Below are 21,059 nucleotides of genomic sequence, written 5' to 3'. Positions count from 1 at the left end.
ATCGTGATATTGTTTGTGTGTAATTGTATGGAAGTTGTTGATATTCTTACTAATGATAGACGTTTGATGACTTGGGTGTCTGAGTCATTTTTCTAGTTTATTTTTATGCATTTTAATATATTATTTAGGGTGTTTTAGTCATTTGAGGTCACTTTATGATTAGCACATGCATTTTATTATTTTTATGTGTTTATAATATTTTTCTATATTTTTCATGATTATTTAGATTTTCTTAGGATTTTCAGAATAATAACGGGGAGCTGATCTGATTTGATGGTTCAGAAAAATTACCATGCACGCACAGGAAATCTGACGGCTTCTGTTTCCGACCCAACCATTTGGTGCAACTAGGAGAGAGGTCTACCATAAGACCGTGGGTCACAGAACATTGGATTATATGCTTAAAGCTTGGTCCAATGGATTGCTAACACGTGGTAAGGTTGTTGGATCAATGCTGAAAGGAAAAAGAACGCCGGAGATGAAAGGAACTAATATATTAGGTTTTTTTAAACAGTACCGTGTGCAGTGGCGGAGCTTGACCAAAATGTATAGGAGGGCCAATGTGACTATTAATTCATAAGTTATATATGTGAATATTATATTATAAATTCAAAATTTAAGTGCAATGTAAACAATATATTGAGTATACTATTAAAGAAATTAACTAAGAGTCACCTTCAATTAAAGTGCTGCTCTGCGCTCCTTCAATGACTTAAATTCATCAATAATTGAATCAGAACTGAAACTTGTTGCAATCTCTCTTTCAATGTGAACTATCATACTATTAGCTAGGGAATCAGCTTCCATCTTGTTTCTCAGCTTAGTCTTGATTATTTTCATTGCTGAAAAAGATCTTTCAGTTGTAGCAGTAAAAACTGGAAGAGTCATGACAAGACGAAGTAATCGGTCAATCAAGTAGTACACTTCTGATTTTTTTGTTGATGCCAAACATGTACACAATTCTTGTATAGTTGATAAATTCTGCAAACTTGATTCCTGACGAGCATCAACAATGAAATGTTGAAGTTGAAATGGCAAAATAATCTTCTGCTCATTGAAATCCATGGGGTAAACCTTAGGAACCAAAGCATAGCTTAGAGTTAATAACTCCATTGCTTGCCCATTAAACCTGTTATTCAACTCTTGTAACTGCTTATCAATTGTAACAAAAAATACTTCAACTCTAAAGTAATGCTCAATTGTAATGTCCTCTTTGTGACGAGAGCGTCCATGTCTTGCTACATAAGAAGCATTGAATTGAGGAACCTCAATATCATGTTTTTCACAAAAAGATCTCACACTTTTGAATAAATTATCCCATCCATCTTCTCTCAAGTTCTGAATAAGTGCTTTTGTGGAGCGGACTAGATGCATAGCATTGAGTATGTCTAGAGATTTTTGTTGCAAAGCTCGACAAAGAGCATCTGTTATCCCCATAAACTCTCTTATCAAATGCAAGATCAATACAAAATCAAATGAGGTCATGCTTTTGTATGCACTATCAGCATCCCCACGTTGAGAATAAGTGGACCCTTCAACAACAAATTTTTCTAGAACAGAACAAGTTGCACCATATAGACTGATCAAACTACAAACAGAATTGAAATGTGAGCTCCAACGAGTATCCCCAGCTCGTTTCAAAGTACCAATTTGATTTGCTCCTCTACCAGTTTCAAGTTCATCAATCTCTAACAAAAGTGCAATTTCTTCTAACTTGACAGCTTGTAACTCATCATGTCTCTTACAAGAAGAGCAAACAATATTGATAATAAAAGTCAGCTTTGAAAATAATTGATGAATTGGAATCACTTCCCTTGATGCAGCAACCAAGGCAAGTTGCAATCTATGAGCAAAACAATGAACATAATATGCATAAGGACAATCATTCAAAACTAATGCTTGTAATCCATTCCACTCTCCCCTCATGTTACTAGCACCATCATACCCTTGACCTCGAATGTTGGAAACATCAAGATCATGCCGAGAAAGAATAGCACATAGTTCTTGCTTGAGAGTTGCAGCCATAGTGTCTTTAACATGAACAATATGAAAAAACCGTTCTTGTATGAAACCATTTTTATCAACAAATCTTAAGACAAGAGCCATTTGTTCTTTTTTTGACTCATCACGAGCTTCATCAACAACAACACAATACTTAGAGTTCCCAATTTCTTCACGGATATGGTTTTTCACCTTACTAGAGAAAATATGCAAGAGCTCTTTTTGAATATGATGTGAAGTATATTTGGAATTATATGGAGCATTTTCCAACACAACTTTTGCAACTTCATCATTGTATGATGCTAGTAGTTTTACCAACTCAAGAAAATTACCTTTGTTTTTGGATCCACTAGTTTCATCATGGCCCCTAAAATCACAAGCTTGAAGTGTTAAAAAACGAACTGTGTCAATTGAAGTCTTGAGACGCAATCGATTCTGCATAATTTGATTTGAGCTTTGCACATGAATAACATTCCTAATATGTCCATCCTGATTCAACAAGTCTTGACAAGCACTCATTGAATTGTTGTGTGGTGAGCAAGGATCGGTCCCTATGTGTTTAAGAAAAGCACATCTCTTTCCATCATTCACTTTCTTCCAACTTCTAAAACCTGTGGCAATGAAGACATCTGACCAAGGTCGTCCACTTGGTTTTTTGCTAAAAAGATAACAAGGTAAGCAATATGCAGCATCTGTCGAAGGTGAATACTCTAACCATGAAGGAAATATGCTAAACCAAGAATATTGAAACCTTCTCTAACGACCAACTTTACCAGAAAAAGGATAGTGTTCAAGATGCATTTGATATGGACCCCATTTCAAATAGACCCTCCATACTTCATCCATTTGATCCGGTGGATATTGCCAAATTTGAGAGCGCTTTCCTGGATCACGTTCTAAAGAATTTTCAAATTGATCATATGTAACTCTAGGAAACTTGAAAACTTGCTTCTCTTTTTCTTCAAATGTTGGATTTTGAGAACTCTCTCCTTGTTCAACAGGCACAGAAGTTGCATTTTGTTCATCTTCCTCACAAACTTTTCTCTTAAAAAAAGAATCAATTCTTCTAATTTTACTCATTATTTTGTAGAGAATCACCTACATATTAAAATAAAAATACTAAGTTAATAAGCTAATAGAGGAAAATGCTAAACAAATGAGGCATCAAATTTCAAAACATCCAATTAGAATTTTTTTTAGTAATATAAGCAGCAACAATGTCAATTTAGAATGAATGTTACCATTGAACATTACAAAATTTATGACCTCAAAACAAGTTTACATAAAAGATTCAATTTAGGAAAATTAATTTATACAGGGCAAATTAATGTCAAGATACTAGGAAGATATAAATTATAAGACACATAGGTAAGTCGTAAGTGGTAAGCTGTAAGCACAAATGAAAATTACAATGACTTAATGATGCAATAAAAAAAGCTTTATAAAAATAGAAAACATTCTTAGAAATTAACTTCTTAACCTTTTGATCAGAATCTTTGATTATAACTTCAGACTAGAAAAAAATGAGGAAGCTTTAGACTTTAGAGACTTAGAGCTGCACCTCAGCACCTGCACATTAAAAATGAGGTTAGAGCAAGAAAATGGAAGTAAAACAACTTTAGTTTAGAGTTAAGAGTTGTTGTATAATTTTTACTAATAAAAGTTGGGAACAAATACTCTTCAGCCTTCACTTTCTATATTTTTTAACTGAACTAATATTAGTAAAGGAGGGGACACAAATAGGTGCCCTAATCCAAAAACTGATACACGATACATCAAAGAAAAATAGAAAAGAACATGACAAAATAGCCAAAGAAAAGAAATTAAAGAGGACGCATGACTTACTGGATCGAAACGCATCAATAAGCTTGGGCGGCAATAGAATCACCTTCTGATCTGTTTTTGTTTCCGTAGTGCAGGGCAAAACTTTTGAAAGAAAGATAAGAAGTGTGTCTAATAAGCTTTGGAAATAAAACTAAAATTTCACTTTACTAGTTTATTATTAATATATGTTTCTCTATCTATATAGCCATATATAATAATATATTTGGTACACTGACACACACAATCACTGAATCACCTACTAGCTATATGTACTTTTTCATGATTTTTTATAGCATAATATTATAACATTTTTTTATAGCAGTACTGGTAAACTTTTTTTAAAACAATAAGGTGGTTGGGCCCTTCCCTAGTCCCTTATAACATCCGCCACTGACCGTGTGATTAAAAAAGAAGGAAAACAAAGTATAGGTATTGCTAAATAGAACGAAACGAAACAACCGAAAGTTGCGATATAAGAGAGAAGATGGTGACCATTAATGAGGATTGTATCTAATAAAAGAAAACACATGCCTTTCGTATTGATTCGGTTTCGTACTACGATGCATTTGCCAGTTTTGTACCAGCAGCGTGAAAAAGAAAACGAAAGAACAACTCTGATTCATCTAGGTTTTTTCTTCTACTTTCTAATTTTTATGACCATGCTTGGCTAAAGTTTCTTGTTTAACACTTGATGTAAATCCTTTTTATTTTTATGTTTTGATATTTCAGTTCTTTGTATGACAATTGAGTTTTCAATCTATGTATTCGTTTCAGTTAATTTTTCGCTTGAATCGATGCGAGCTTTATGCTAATTCTTATAGGAACCAAAGTTATATTGAGAATTAGGGAATCACGGAATTGAATTTATTAGACTTTACCTACTCCTTAGAAATAAGAGTAGAATATAATAGTGGTGGCTAGTATAAGCAATTTTAATCTTCAATTCAAGGGTCTAAGTGCTTGTAACACAGACGTAGTAATTGAATTGAAAGTTCTGCTTATCTATTAGTTTAGTAGGTAAGAAAGTAGGCTAGATCACCATAGAGAGAACTCTCAATTTCATACAAACACTATTTTGTTTAAGGCATAAATTAAATTGGTGAAACTATACTCAGATGTTGTCTTTCTCACATAAATTCAAAAATCTTTTTAATTGCTTTAGTTTATTTCTGCAAAATTGAACAATTGAACCAAACCATCACATCTTGTTTACTTTTATCCTCTGAATCGATAATTGAACACAATCTATTTGGTACGATATCTTTTATATTACTTCGGGCAAATCTGTACACTTGCAGATTGACTATCAACGTTCATAGCTACTAATTAAGCGAGACGATAGTTGTCATTCAAGAGATGTAAGGCAGGGACTCTTTTTTTTTACCTAGTTGTGAAGTTTTCTCACAAAATATTAGGGGAATTATTTTAGTTTGTTATAAGGAGGGACTAAGCCCGAAACAGAAGATAACTACACAATGGTAGAATGTGGGAACAAAACTCCCATACAATCAAACAAAAGCAAGTTTGAGCACAAAGGAGGTGAATTCTCCATAACATGAGTACCTATGGTCAGATCATGCGCCATATTAGCTAAGTAGTCTGCCACTTGGTTTGCTCCTGCCGGATGTGGACAGATAGAAACTCCCAAGCTTCCAGCTTCCAGACTCTGATTAACAAGAGAGGCATAACGGTGTAGAAATCACAACCCACATTTATCAGTTGCACCGCAGTCATGGAGTCACTCTCCACAATGATCTTGGGGAACACTTTGCCCCACGCGAGGGTGAGCATTGTGAGGATGCCCCAAAGCTCTGACCAAAGCACATTAGAAGCCCCCAAATTTCAACTGAAGTCAAAGAGCCGCCGCACATTGGAATCCTGACAAACTCCTCCACACACCGCAAAATGAGAAGTGTCCCTTACCGAACCATGCGTATTGCACTTAACCCAAGTGAGTAAAGGAGGTGCCCATCCCACATGAATTTGATGGTAAGCATAATGAATGTGTAAGGAGGGAGATTGCTGAACATCCATACAATGCATGTAATCGAGCTGCAATCTCAGCGCAGAGGTCAAAGTTTGTTGTCAAGCGAAGCTTGCTCCCTCAAAGATGTAATTCGCACGAGCAGTCCATATAGCCTGGAGAAGGATGCCAAAATTCAAGATTACACCACTTCCTAAGGGAGCCAACATACCACCCTTGATATTTTCTAGCAGCCATGGCCGAAACTCCGACACAAAGAAAGCGGGTTGCTGATGTTCTGCAACAAGTTGGGTCCAAAAGAGACGAACACATCAACAATCTCTAAGAAGATGATGCATAGTTTCATCTTCTTCGTGGTAGAGAGGACACAAGGGATCCTGTGACATACCTGCTTGCCACTGCCAAAAATTTATCCACACATGGTTGTTAAGCACACACCAAAGAAAAGCTCATATTTTGAATGGACCTTCCCATCGCTAGAGTCTTTGCCACGGTAAACCAGAATCCACCACATTAGGCCTCAGTCTAGCTTTGTAACGCCCCAATTTCTCAACTGAGGAGTCACATTAGTAACCTAACAAAGTCTAAGGACTATTTCGTAATCCTAAGAAAACACGATAATTTTTTTCCTTTTCAGTACAACTAAACACAGTTTAATACATAACATAGTCTTAATTAACCAACCCGTTCCCGACATATAATAATAAGGTCTTACAATATCATAAGCAAGTTTCCAAAATAAGTACGCTCACTTAGACAAGTGGCGAAGATAAGGTTTAAACAACAGAGTTTTCAGATGGAGAAAGAAACTCAGACATAGTCCTCCAAAAAGGGAGAAGAAACTGCTTCATCCACCATTATTCGACCGACCACGGTCACGATCTCCAACTCGAACAGCTAAGCTTCAGCGGAAGGCTCTCCATCGCCTAATAGCGTTAAGCGCCCAAATAACAAGTAGCAAATAGAAAGGGTTAACTCCATACAATTACCACATATAAAAAGAGAAAAGCATGCTATCCAGATCTAAGTGCATAACATGGCGCATAAGCTAATAACCTAATTCAAGATAGATGACTACATATATTCAACAATATAGATTTAAATCAACTATCAACAACCTCAACAATATCAACTTATATATCAGCAACTTAACAATATATAGATATATTGACTCAGATATCATTATCTTAAAAATATAACATTTATTCAGACATCAACATAACGGCATATAACAGCTCAGATATCAACAACTTCAAAAGTATAAAATCAAATCATATGACAATAACCTCAGCAATATAATATCAAATCAAATATCAACAACCTCAACTATATAACATGTAATCAGATATAGACATAATCAACAATATAGAATTTAAATCAGATATCAATAAGTTCAACAACAACATAGATTAACTCAGATATCAACCAAATCAACAGAAGCAATTATTATTGCCCTATAAATGCAACTATATGCTGCAACCAAAATGGATCGATCAATAATGTCTCGCAAGACAGGACAGAGCGGAGAATGGACTCCCCTGAACTGTCACTAAATAACGCCCATGAAAGACGGGACAGACGGAGAACAGACTCCCCTGAATGCCACTTAATAACGCCCATGAAAGACGGGACAGTCCTGTGAAAATATCCACTCCACTGCCACTTAATAACGCCCATGAAAGACGGGACAGACGGAGAACGGACTCCCTTGAATGTCACTTTATAACGCCTCGAAAGACGGGACAATCCCGTGGGACAAACCCACCTCATCGCCACTTCAAGCAAACCAAAACATCTCATCCAACTCAGTGGTCACTCAAACAACACTCTCAAATTCAATAATCAAATCAACAAAATCACATGTTATTCATATTATCAACCAACATAAATCACTCAATTGTATACCAACTCAGTTCAATGACAGAAACCAGTAAACGACCGAAGCCTCTCAGAAAACGGAGACACACGTCTCAAAAAGTTTACTCGGCCGAAGCCTTCAGAAAACATTTGGCACAAGCCTCAGAAACAGTCAATATAAGCAAGCATACAACATTGCAAGCATAATAATCATAATCCAATGCCAATCAATATAAACATCTTCATCTCAAACGCATGCAGTGCGATAAAAACATGTAAGACTCAAAGACACTCTAAAACCGAGTTACCCTTACCTTCGTGAGTAGAAGTTGGGCATGGAAATTGCGAACCTAGAACAAAGAAAACACAATCATCAACACAAGCTTCACTAGGAGCAACACGATCTACTAATACTAATCGAAATCGTAAAGAAAGCCTCTAAAGCTTCAGAGTTCCTATTTAAGCACAAATTGACAACGGAGACTTCGTTCGCTAAAACGAGCATAACTCGAGCTACAGAACTCGGAATGACACGAAACCGGCGCCAAAATTTCGACAATTGGAAGAGCTACGCAATGGCTCAGGTCGTAGAGACCCAAAAATTATTTTTGGACACGGTACCCAAGCAAATAGGTTTCGGCCACTATGGAAAATAGGGTTTCCGAACTTTTTCTTCGATCTAAATTGATTCCTAGGTATTCTTAGGCGATATCTAGGCCAGGGAAACTCTCAGAAAAATTACCGGGTCGAAAACTGTCGCAGGGGTATTTTGGTCAATATTTTTAGCTCGGAAACTCAAAATCAGAATTTCGAAAAACAAATTAGATGAGCTCGATCCTAACGAAGTTTATAACAACTAATCCTACTAAAGCTAAGCTCAGTCGAGAGTTTTTGATCCAAAAAGCGGAACCTCAGCATAGAAATGGGTTTTTGAGCAGAATTAAAGTTCTGCGGCGATTCGACGAGATTCGGCGAAATGTAATCCGCTAAACATGCTCAGGGGCACGCAGAGAATAAGTTTAGACAGAGAAATCAAGTTATTTGGACAGTTTTACAAAAAGCTCAAAACTTTGAGCACAGAAAGACATAGAGAAAAGCGACAGAATTGACGATCAGAAGTAAGGATTAGCATCAGTACCTCGAGGCTTACGCGTAGCAACGAACTGTGCGACGATCAGACAAGAATTGACAAAAATCAAATCTCCTCCTTCCTCCTTGAGAGCCCACGGCCGTGTGTGTGTGTTTTGTGATTTTTTTTTTGTTTTTTTTTTTCATTTTCAAGCTATATATATGTTGGTAAATCCGCAAGTGTACGAATCCACCCGGTTTTAAATATCGAACCACAGAGATTGTGAGTGAATAGATTCGGTTCAAGCTTTGAGTTTGAATGTTTGTTTTATTGAGGCAAACATATGTCGAAGTAGCACTAAGGAAAAAAAGAAAATATAAATTTAGAAATGAAACAGAGAATGAAAAGAAAGAGTGATTTACTTTGGGTTCTTGCTCAACTAATCAATTCAAGCACATCATTCTAAGCACATGTTCTCATGAATCTCTCCTTAATGTTATAGCCTAAGCAACTACCTATCGATGCCTCGCATAGATAATTCTTTCAAACCAAAAGATAAGCCCAATTCCTTGTGTACTTAAACATTTGTCTGAAGCATAAAGATTATAAAGTTCAGGCCAACCCTTCCTCTATTCCTAGACGCAAGTATAGAAGAGGTAATCCCATAACAAGCTTGAGAAGAGGGTGGAAACCATTGCCAGCTTGGTTACTCAATTGGCCATGAACCAGAATAAACCTTCACAACAGGCAAAGGTTTGTGGCATTTGCACTAAAGACCATAATACTAATGTTTGTCCTTCTCTGCAGGAACCTACGGATGAGAATCCTGAAGCATATGCTGCCAACATTTTCAATAATCGACCTCAGCAAAATTATGATCTATCATCTAACAGATATAATCCTGGCTGGAGAAATCATCCAAATCTTATATGGTCTGATCAGTCACAACCTAGACCATATGTTCCTCCTCCAATGCAACAACAGGCTAACAACCCTGCTGCACCACCGCAATCTAAAGAATCTTCATTGGAGGATATGTTGAAGCAGATGACAGCCCAAAACATACAGTTCCAACAAGACACCAGATCCTCCATTCAGAATCTGACCACCCAGATAGGACATATGGCTACTTCAATAAACTAGCTACAGTCCCAGAATTCTGATAAGCTGCCCTCTCAGACGGTTGTGAATCCAAGAAATGTGAGCGCCATCACCTTACGGTCGGGGAAGCAAATTGATGCAGATCATGGACCAGAGCCAGAGCTTGAACCTGAAAAGGAGACAGAGACCACTGCCACAAGAACCTTCCAAGTACAACCACCTTCCATTCCTCTTCCATTCCCTCCGAAAGCTATGCCAAGCAAGAAGAAGGAAGAGGTAGATAAGGGAATCTTGGAGATATTCAAGAAAGTGGAGGTGAACATACCTCTACTTGATGCACTCAAGCAAATTCCAAGATATGCAAAGTTTCTGAAAGAATTATGCACTCAGAAAAGGAAGCTGAAAGGAAATGAAAGAGTTCGCATGGGGAGAAACGTTTCTGCAATCATAGGTAAAGCTGGTAAACCTGCCCCTGTTTCTGATGTTCCTGATAAGTGTGAGGATCCAGGTACGTTTTCTGTTCCTTGTGTCATAGGTGATACTAAATTTGAAAATGCCATGCTAGATCTAGGAGCTTCAATTAATGTGATGCCTATGTCTATTTTTAAATCACTTTCACTTGGACCTTTGAAACCTACGGGTGTTGTCATCCAATTAGCAAATAGGAGCACGACACACCCTGCTGGTTGGGTAGAGGATGTTTTGGTTAGGGTTGGTGAACTTGTTTTCCCTGCTGATTTTTATGTGCTTGAAATGGAAAAAGGATCTTCCCGTAATACAGTTCCTATCATTTTGGGGAGACCATTTTTAAAGACAGCCCGAACCAAGATAGATGTTTATGCTGGTACACTGACTATGGAATTCGGTGATATTGTGGTTAGGATAAACATTTTTGATGCTATGAAACATCCACCTGAAGACTATTCTGTGTTTCATATTGATTTGCTTGATGAACTGCTTGATGATATGCTTGATGAACATGAATCTGATTTCCTACATGATTCTGATTATCCTTCACTAACTGGGTCATACACTTGTCATACATGTACTGCTACTGAAATGTGTGATTCTTGCATTGATCAATTTTTGGACACTGTTGTTGTTGACTCAGATGTTAAGAAATCTGATTGTACTAACCCAGTTGTTGAAGTGCAGGCTGCAGAAACTGTATCTGCTAGTTTGGTTCCATCTGTTTTGCAGGCACCCGTATTGGAGCTTAAGCCCTTACCAGATAACCTCAAGTATGCCTACTTGGAGGATGATAAGAAGCTCCCTGTCATTGTTTCCTCAACCCTTCATGAAAATCAAGAGGAAAAGTTGCTGCAAGTACTGAAGAAGCACAAGAAAGCTATTGGTTGGACCTTAGCTGACATTCTTGGTATTAGTCCATCCATGTGCATGCATAGAATACTCTTGGAAGAAGGAGCGAAGCCAGTGAGACAACCACAAAGGAGACTCAACCCAGTGATATTTGATGTTGTGAAGAAGGAGATCACCAAGCTTCTGCAAGCTGGAATTATATATCCGATCTCTGACAGCCCTTGGGTGAGCCCAGTTCAAGTGGTCCCTAAGAAGACAGGACTTACTGTAGTGAAGAATGAGAGAAACGAACTTATCCCTACTCGAGTGCAAAACAGTTGGAGAGTCTACATTGATTATAGGAGGCTCAATCAAGCAACCAGAAAGGATCACTTTCCTTTGCCCTTCATTGATCAAATGCTTGAGCGCTTAGCAGGAAAAAGTCACTACTGTTTTCTTGATGGTTTTTCTGGGTACTTTCAAATTCACATTGCTCCTGAGGACCAAGAAAAGACCACATTCACTTGTCCCTTTGGCACTTTTTCCTATAGGAGGATGCCCTTTGGCCTATGCAATGCCCCTAGTACATTCCAGCGGTGCATGGTAAGTATTTTCAGTGATTTCTTAGAGAGTTGCATCGAGGTATTTATGGATGATTTCACTGTTTACGGATCTTCATTTGATACATGTTTAGATAATCTGGATAAAGTTTTGCATAGGTGCATTGAAACTAACCTTGTTTTGAATTATGAGAAGTGTCATTTTATGGTAGAGCAAGGCATAGTTCTAGGTCATGTGATTTCTAACAAAGGCATAGAGGTGGATCCTGCCAAGATAGATGTTATTTCACATTTGCCTTACCCCTCTTGCGTGCGAGAGGTGCGTTCTTTTCTTGGCCATGCAGGTTTTTATCGCAGGTTCATTCAGGATTTCAGCAAGAGAGCCCTTCCTCTTTCTAACTTGCTGCAGAAGGAAGTGGCGTTTGATTTTGATGAGAAATGCAGAGAGGCATTCGATTGCCTAAAGAAAGCCTTGACCACCACTCCTATCATTCAGGCACCTGATTGGACAGCCCCTTTTGAGCTCATGTGTGATGCCTCTAATTACGCACTGAGTGCTGTCCTTGCTCACAAAGTGGATAAGTTACCTAGGGTAATATATTATGCTTCCAGGACTTTAGATTCTGCACAAGCGAATTACACAACCACTGAAAAAGAACTTCTAGCTATTGTGTTTGCTCTAGATAAATTCAGATCATATTTGCTAGGTTCTAGGATTATTGTTTATACTGACCATGCAGCTCTAAAGTTCCTGTTGAAGAAGGCTGAATCAAAACCTAGGTTGATCCGATGGATGCTCTTGCTCCAAGAGTTTGACTTGGAGATTAGAGATAGAAGTGGAGCACAGAATTTGGTGGCCGATCACTTGAGTTGGATAGAGAGGGATGCTGATACTCTTCCCATTAGAGATGACTTTCCGGATGAGCGGCTCTTTAATATTTCAGTTTCATTTCCAGCACCCTGGTTTGCTAATATTGTTAATTATTTAGTTGCTTCTGTTTTTCCACCATTTGCTTCTAGAGCTCAGATTGCTAAGCTCAAGAGTGATGCTAAATATTATTGTTGGGATGACCCCTATTTGTGGAAGTTTTGTACTGACCAGGTTATTAGGAGGTGCATTCCAGATCATGAGATTGAGTCAGTCCTTCAGTTTTGCCATGCTTCTGCAGTGGGCGGTCACTTTGGACCCCAAAGGACAGCACGCAAGGTGCTTGATTCTGGATTTTACTGGCCCACCATCTTCAAAGATGCGTCAAGGATTTGCAGCACTTGTGAGCCATGTCAGAGAGCAGGCGGTACCATTTCTTGGAGAAAAGAGATGCCTCAACAGTCCATGCTGTTTTGTGAGGTCTTTGATGTCTGGGGTATCGATTTTATGGGTCCTTTTCCTGTTTCTTTTGGTTTTTATTATATTTTGCTTGCTGTTGATTATGTTTCTAAATGGGTAGAAGCTAAGGCCACCCGGACTAATGATTCTCGAGTTGTTGTGGATTTTGTTAGGTCTAACATCTTTTGCAGGTTTGGCATTCCTAGAGCAATCATTAGTGACCAAGGCACCCACTTCTGCAATAGGTCCATGCAAGCGCTTCTCAAGAAATATGGGGTTGTTCATAGAATTTCCACACCATACCATCCTCAAACAAATGGGCAAGCTGAGAATTCCAACAGAGAGATAAAGAGGATCTTGGAGAAGACTGTCCAGCCTAACAGGAAGGATTGGAGCAATAGACTTGAGGATGCTCTGTGGGCCCATCGTACTGCTTACAAAGCACCCATCGGAATGTCCCCTTACCGCGTTGTTTTTGGTAAGGCATGTCATCTCCCTGTTGAGATAGAGCATCGTGCTTATTGGGCTGTGAAGACTTGCAACTTGGCTCTTGATCAAGCTGGTGGTGAAAGGAAGCTTCAATTGAGTGAGTTAGATGAGATCCGCTTGGAAGCCTATGAGAACTCTAAGTTCTACAAAGAGAAGACCAAAATATTCCATGATAGCTTGATTTCCAGAAAAGACTTTTTGGTTGGACAACAAGTGTTGTTGTATAACTCTAGGCTTGGCCTAATGAGCGGTAAGCTTCGTTCTAAGTGGATTGGTCCTTTTGTTGTTACTAATGTGTTTCCTTATGGTACTGTAGAGATCAAAAGTGAATCCACAGATAAGAGCTTCAAAGTTAATGGTCATCGCCTCAAGCATTTCCTCACTAATCCTTCTCTTGTGGATGCTACCATGGACGATGTTTCCTTGGTTGTTTCCACCCTCCGCCCGCCATGAATCAGGGAGTTTTCTTTCTCCTTCTTTACTTTTATTGCACTTGTTCAATTCCATATTTGTTATGCTTCATTGGGACAATGTGTAGTTTAAGTGTGGGGGGGAGATTACCGTAGGTAGAATATTTAGCTTTTGAATAAATTAGGTTGATCCATGCTTTCTTTGAATTCTTAGGTCTTGTATAGATTATGGGCATTTTCTTTCTTTGAACTGAGTCATGATATCTTGTGATGTGAATCCATGCGTTCTTGTTGTCAAGTTACTTTTGAAAATTGAGGGGTTGAAACAATTATGATAGACTAAATTCCCCTGTGAGAGTTTTTGAGCCTTAACTGTAGGTGGTCAACTGTATGCCATCTCTAATCTTTTTCTTGTGTGATTGCACTCTTGATTACTTGCACTCTAGAACTTGACTTGACGCTTGTTTCTACTTGATATTCACATGTACATATTGAAGTGATTTTAGGCATTTTCTTCTTTTAATTAATAAGCCACTAGCCATATAAGCCTACCTTGAATGAATTATCCTTTGATAGCCACTTTGAGCCTTTTTACCCTTCTTTTCTTTAGCTCATTACAAGCTTATAAGTGAAAAACCATGATTGACCTAATCTTAGGGAATTTTGGAGCTTTGGAATTGTTTTGGGAGTAAGTACTAAGTGGGTAAGGGTGCATTGTTCTTTAATTCTTCCAATTCTCGGTTATGCTTGGTTGGTTGTTGTAAATAGAGTGGTGGTGCTGTTTTTCTTACTAGTTTTGTTATGCAAAAAAATAAAAAAAAATAAAAAAAAAAACGAAAAAAAAAAAAACAGAAAAGGAAAAAAAAAAGAGAAGGCCAAGAGGAAGAAAAAAATGAATGAAAGGATGAAGGATGAAAAGTTGAAGTGTGGAATTGGAGGAAGAATTGCAAATCTTATGCTTTGAAATTGGGTTGATCTTGACGTACTTCTTACTTATTCCCCATTGCTCCTCTATTTCCTAAGGTTTTAGCTACTTATCCCATATTTTATCCTACCTTGTCCTTGGCCACATTACAACCTTTAAAAGTCCTTTTTAATCTTTATGTGCATGTGTTTTTGATTGTTGATGTTAGCGTCTTGTCAAGCCTATGGTAGTGTTTGTTCTCATGAAGTGCCTTGAGCGTAAACACAAACCTTAAACACTTGAGTGTAAACACTTTGAGAGCATAACTTGTGAGGTTCTATCATCTTTGTTCTCACCTTTTGGTTTGATAGGTTACTTTACATGCTTGGATGTTTGGATGATATTCATGGATTTCTTGTCTCTTTGATTCATCAATTGAATTTGCCCATTTCTCTACATTTCCTAGGATTCATTGTTAAGTATGTGATCTTTTAGGTTATTGCATGATTCACTTCCAGTTACAAATTGGTTTTCATGTTCTTAATTCTTTATTTTGCCCAGGAGTGCAAAAGGCTAAGTGTGGGGGTATTTGATGAGCAATATTTTACCCATTTTATATAGCCTTAATTTGTCATTATTAATGATTATTCGTAATTAATTGACCTTGCTTGACAGAGATTTCTATTATTTGGTCTAATTACGTTTATTCTTATTTTCAGGTTTTATTTGACGTCAAGGGCATTTTGGGGAATTGCGGAATGAAGATTTGATTGTGCTGGAGTGAAGATTGTATTTTAGGAAATATTAGGATTTAATTTCGAAATAAATTAAGTTTGATATCTTTCAGATTCAAACTTATTTAGGTTGTTATTTTAAAACTCTATCTTTAGGATTTGTTAGGATTTGATTTTGATATCTTTTAGGATTTGATTTTGATTAGGATTGTGATCTCAGCTCCTATTTAAGGGTTTGTGCTGAGAAAAACAAGAACCTTTTTACCTTCTACATTATTATTTTATGCAATTTTCGAATTTCAGTAATTATTAGAGTTCTGCTAGGGTTTATGCTTTTAATCCTTATTCTCTTCTCCAAAATAATTGTTGAATTCGCCCCATCCATGGAAGGCTAATTTCCTTCGAACGAATTCCTTTGCAAAGTATATCGCGCTCTTGAGGTACAGTGCTTAATAGAATTCAACTGATTAGTTTTCTTCATCTCTAATTCTGGCTTAGGTTTGCTTAATTCCTTAGGTTCACGAATTAGAAGATGATGTATGTTCGCTTAGTTCATATTAGGGCGTAAAGGATTCTTAATCGCTTAGTTTAGGAATCTGTGAATTAGTTATCGCTTAGTTAATTAATTCTCACGAACTAGGAAACTAATAACAAAAATTGATCTTTAGATACCCGTGATTGAGCAGCGATATACTGAACAAAGGGATTCGTCCGTCTTTACTTATCATATTAATCTGCTTTTACTTTCTGTTAGTATTTTTAAACTGAATCACAAACCCCCCCCCCCCCCCAGTGTGTGTGCGTTTGTTAGTATTAATAATATTGAGTCTTTGTTGAAACGATAATCCTTGGGAAACGACCTAGGAGTTACTTCCTAGTTTACTACAGTTTTCTAATTTAATTATTTGTATCGGGTACGGCCTCGATCAATGAGACTGATGAAAAATCAAATAGTGGCCTAGATTCTTGCTCGTAGGTCTGCTTGTGTAGTTTTGGGTGTTTTATTTTTAAGCGTTTGTGGGGGCGTTTGGGTTTTTAATGGTGCCATTCCAGAGTTGATTGCAGAGTTGCCAACGTTGGAAGTGGTGCAGTTGTGGGTAAACAACTTCACAGGTAGCATTCTATAGGATTCGGGGAAGAACAATAGGCTCACGGTGGTTGATGTTTTGTCCAACAAGTTAACTGGGACTCTTCCTCCTCACAATTGCAATGGGAATCGTCTTCAGACTTTGATAACTCTGGGGAACTTCCTGTTTGGTCCTATCCCTGAATCGCTTAAGAGTTGCCAATCTTTGACCATGATTCTTATAGGAGAGAACTTCCTGAAAGGTCCAATCTAAAAGGCCTATTTGGAAAGGATTAATTAAGTTTTTGGTTCCCAACCTTTACCATAAATATAACTTTAGTCCCTCGCCGGCGTAAGTGTGGGGAGTGGTCTCTAGTTTTTTGCCAAATAGTTGGCTTTGGTTCCCGTTTGGGTCAACATCGGAGCTCTGGGAAAGCTGATGTGGCCTTGCCACATCATTTAATGATCTTATGTGTTTCTTTTTCATTTAAATTCTAAAAAACCATAATTAAAATCCTTAAATCTCTTCTTCCTAATTAACCCTTCACCTAATTAAATCACTCATTTAATTAAAATAAAATAAAAATCAATTAACCCAAAACATAAAAAAAAAAAATTAACCATGCACAGATTAGAGATGAAGAGAAGAGGGTGAAGCACAATAAAAAATCATTCTTCATCTGTCTTCAAATCAAACCTAGGTTTTCAAACCAAAAAACCCAGATCTTCAAACCTCCAACCCAGATCCTACTCTCAACCGGAGAACTCGCCGGCGACACCATCACCAGAACCAAAATCAAACCCCAGTTTGCAAGAAGAAAAGAAGGATGGTGAGGTGAGGGAAAGGTGGTCTTTGGAGAGAGTGGGTGGGTGGTTGGAAGCTGAAGGGAACTGGGTTTACGGTGGGTTTACAGAGAACTGGGTTTCTGAATCACCCTTTTTTTTATTGTCTCTTAACACATTTACCTACATCACCCCTTGCCTGATTGAGCTTAATTTTGTTTCACTAACGTCAACTCTTTTCATTTCCTTGTCATTCTTTCAATAAAATTCAGCATTTTTCTTTGTTCATAGTTGTTACCTATCAGGATATGATGCAAACATTAGATATGATGTAATCAGAGGATAAAGTTAGTTCATTTTTTTTTATGAATCGGGGAAATAGTTATTAATAAAAAAATGGCTTAGTTGCACTTTTCGTCCTTGATATATACCCCTTGTGCAATTTTGGTCCCCTTTGTTTAAAAGGAGTAATTTTGGTACATCAAAGATAAATTTGTGACAATTGGGTCCTTCCGTCAGATTCCGTTTAATTCCAAACAGATTTTTCATACGTGGCGCTCATTCATGACGTGGTCCTGATACATTTTGCCACTTAGATGCCATTAGGACTCCACAAAATAAAAAATAAATTTAATTAAAATTTCAAAAATTAAACATTTTGCCACTAATCAGTAATCGCTCTTCATGTTTATCTAATCTGCAATGAATCAACCACAACAAAAAAAATTCTGGAAACAAATTTTGAAGCAACAACAACTTCATAGACAAAGCTATAGAAATTCCAGGAACATTCACCCAAATAAAAAAACCACAAAAATTACCCAGAAACCACCCCAAAAGCCCCTTTCCAAATTCGTTATGGTTATCACAAATTTACCCAAATCTTGGGAATTATTTTGTCTGTTATAAAGGACAATGAACAAGAAAAAGCCACAAGAAAAAGAACAAAAGGAGATAATGGCATGAATTACGTATCTTCAATCCTCTCATTTCTCTAATAACTTTCAACATTTCCTCTAATCTCAATTCTCGACTTCTGTTACAACAATGTCGACTCGATCGACTGGAGCCATAAGCCAGGACTAGGAACCAGTGGTGCTGCACAAATCAAAACCCAAGGCGCAGAACCTGCGGAACCCCAAGGCCGTGAACCAGGCGCTGCGGACCGGCACAGAGGTACAGACAGTGAAGAAATCCGACGCCGGATCCAACAGGAAAACCGCTGGCCCGGTCGCGAATGTCAGGAAGCTTGACAAGGCGGCAGAGCTGGCGGCGCTGGAGCGTGTGGCGGGGGAGGTGAGGCACGCGATTCAGAAGGCGTGTTTGGAGAAGATGAGCCAGGCCAAGCTGGAGAAGCAGATCAATGAGCGGTCGCAGGTGGTGCAGGAGTATGAGAATGGTAGGGCGGTGCCGAATCAGAAGGTGCTCGCGAAGATGGAGAGGGTGCTCGGGGAGGAAGATGAAGATGTTGAAAGGTGGAGGTTGTGGATGATGGAGGATTCAGGAAGTTAGGAGGGAACGGTGGCTGGGGTAAATTAGGATTAGGGTTCTGTAGGTTTATTCTTCATTTTATTTATTTATTTATTTTCTTTTAATTTATTTATTTGATGATGTGTCATAGATGGTGGTGTAATTAGTAAAAAAAAGGAATCCAAATAAGAATATTCCGTTTAAAATTGGACAGAAGCTGACGGAAGGACTTAATTGTCACAAATTGATCTTTAATGTACTAAAATTGCTCCTTTTAAACAAAGGGGACCAAAATTGCACAACAGGTATACATCAGGGACGAAAAATGCAATTAAGCCTAAAAAAATCCTTCAGGTTAAGTTAATTAAGTCCACACTGGAATTTTTAAAAGAATTAATTAAGAAGAAGGTTAATTAGTGAGGGTTAATAGTGTTAAAATTTTAAATTTTTTAATGAAAAAAGAAAAAAATTCCATCTGGACCTCATTAATTGATGTGGCAAAGCCACATCAGCTGGCGAAGCTCCGGCGTTGACCCAAACAGTCGGAGGGACCAAAACCAGCTATCTTGCAAAAAAACTAGGGAGCACTCCCCACACTTACGCCGGCGAGGGACTAAAGTCATATTTATAACAAAGGTTGGGGACAAAAAACTTAATTAAGCCTTTTGGAAACTCACCCAAGTTAAGCTTCAGGGTAACTACCTCTCTGGAAACTTTCCTGATCATAACGTATTATTTCCGCTAAGCTTTGCTCACCCTCTCCAACAACTTACTCTCTGAGCTCTTGCCTCCTTCCATTGGGAACTTCTCCAACCTACAAAAGCTTCTCCTTCATAGCAACGTGTTCTCGGGTCATATACCCCCTGAGATTTGGAGGTTACAACTGTTATCCAATATTGATTTCAGCCACAACAAATTCTCAGGTCTAATTGCCCTGAAGGTCATTTCAATCTTAGTAGTAATGAGCTCTCTAGTGAGATCTCAATTGAAATCATCTCTATGAACACACTCATTTATTTGAACCTTTCAAGAAATCAACCTCATTTCTAGGTTCATTTCTTCAATGCAAAACTTACTAACTACTATTTGGTTACTTGCAAACGGTTGGGGTTGATTGTCAAGTCCCACATTGCCCAAGTTTCTAAAATAAAGAAGGAGGTTAAAAATTAGCTATTGGAGAAGTCCCACATCGCTTAGTGTGGTGAAGCAAGGGGAAGACCAAGGCTATATATTGGACCTAGGTTCTTTGTTTTTAGATGCACCAGTCAGTAGCACTTTAAGCTTATATCTGACTTAGTTTAATATTTACTTTGTGAGAGTGTGGTTGTACTGGGGCATTGGGGTGAGAGTCAGAGAAGTCTATGTGTTGTAACAATTTTCACATAGTGATATTTCTCTGGTTGTCGGTTTAGACAACGGTCGTGGTTTTTTCTCCGGTTTTGGAGTTTCCACGTAATTTTCTTGTGTTGTGATTGTGTTTTATTTTTTCTTCAGCTCTGTTGTTTCCCAACAGTGGTATCAGAGCTTCGGTTCGATGAGATATCACAATTCTTAGTATGCTCTGTGGTTGCAGAATTATCTGATCTTCCACACCAGAAAAGAAGTGTGATATTGTGGAGGTGCTGAAGAAGAAGTTTGCAGCTGCTATGTCTTACTCGAGCGCTATGAAGTTTGACATAGAGAAGTTTGATGGAAGAATCAACTTTGGCTTGTGGAAAGTACAAGTCAAGGATGTGCTGATACAATCAGGATTACACAAGGCGCTGAAAGGAAACACTTCTAACATGGAGGCCGACAAGTGGGAGGAACTAGATTTGAGGGCTGCAAGTGCAATTCGTCTGTGTTTGCAAAAGAATGTTCTTGCAAATGTGCAGAATTTGTCATCAGCCAAGGAGCTCTGGGAGAAGCTTGAAGGGTTATATCAGGCAAAGGGCATCTCAAATCGGTTGTTGCTGAAAGAGCAATTCCACAATCTGCGCATGGATGAAGGTACGAAAATATCTGATCATCTGAGTACTTTGAATAATATTATCTCCGAGCTGGAATCTATCAAAGTAGAGATTGATGATGAAGATAAAGCGTTAAGGCTCATTTTGTCCCTTCCATCTTCCTATGTTCATCTTAAACCTGTTTTGATGTATGGGAAGGAAAGTTTGAGTTTTGAAGAAGTTGCAACTAAAA

General features: G+C 38.0%; 1 protein-coding gene and 2 pseudogenes across 1 annotated transcript; 2 read left to right on the top strand and 1 right to left on the bottom strand.

Moving 5' to 3' along the window:
• Nucleotides 1–681: 681 nt before the first annotated feature.
• On the bottom strand, nt 682–5,616 carry LOC130722876 (uncharacterized; annotated as a pseudogene).
• Nucleotides 5,617–9,455: 3,839 nt separating this feature from the next.
• Nucleotides 9,456–13,964, top strand: LOC130722874 (uncharacterized). Its single transcript, XM_057573731.1, has 3 exons — nt 9,456–9,802; nt 9,932–12,825; nt 13,333–13,964. Exons 1-3 carry the CDS (start codon nt 9,456–9,458, stop codon nt 13,962–13,964), a joined length of 3,873 nt encoding a protein of 1,290 aa, XP_057429714.1.
• Nucleotides 13,965–18,455: 4,491 nt separating this feature from the next.
• On the top strand, nt 18,456–18,920 carry LOC130726622 (multiprotein-bridging factor 1c-like; annotated as a pseudogene).
• The last annotated feature ends 2,139 nt before the right edge of the window (nt 18,921–21,059 follow it).

Source organism: Lotus japonicus, chromosome 6 (assembly GCF_012489685.1).
Source record: "Lotus japonicus ecotype B-129 chromosome 6, LjGifu_v1.2".
In the NCBI taxonomy this organism is placed as follows: Eukaryota; Viridiplantae; Streptophyta; class Magnoliopsida; order Fabales; family Fabaceae; genus Lotus; species Lotus japonicus.
Note: the sequence above shows the minus strand (reverse complement) of the source record. Positions and strands in the feature narration are given on the sequence as shown.

Excerpts from the sequence above, each read along its gene's own strand:
- LOC130722874 (XM_057573731.1), top strand. The coding sequence starts at position 9,456 with ATGAACCAGAATAAACCTTCACAACAGGCAAAGGTTTGTGGCATTTGC. Across the intron at positions 9,803-9,931 it reads ATGACAGCCCAAAACATACA|AAATGTGAGCGCCATCACCT; the intron begins GTTCCAACAAGA and ends TGTGAATCCAAG. Across the intron at positions 12,826-13,332 it reads GAGGTGCATTCCAGATCATG|AAACAAATGGGCAAGCTGAG; the intron begins AGATTGAGTCAG and ends CATACCATCCTC.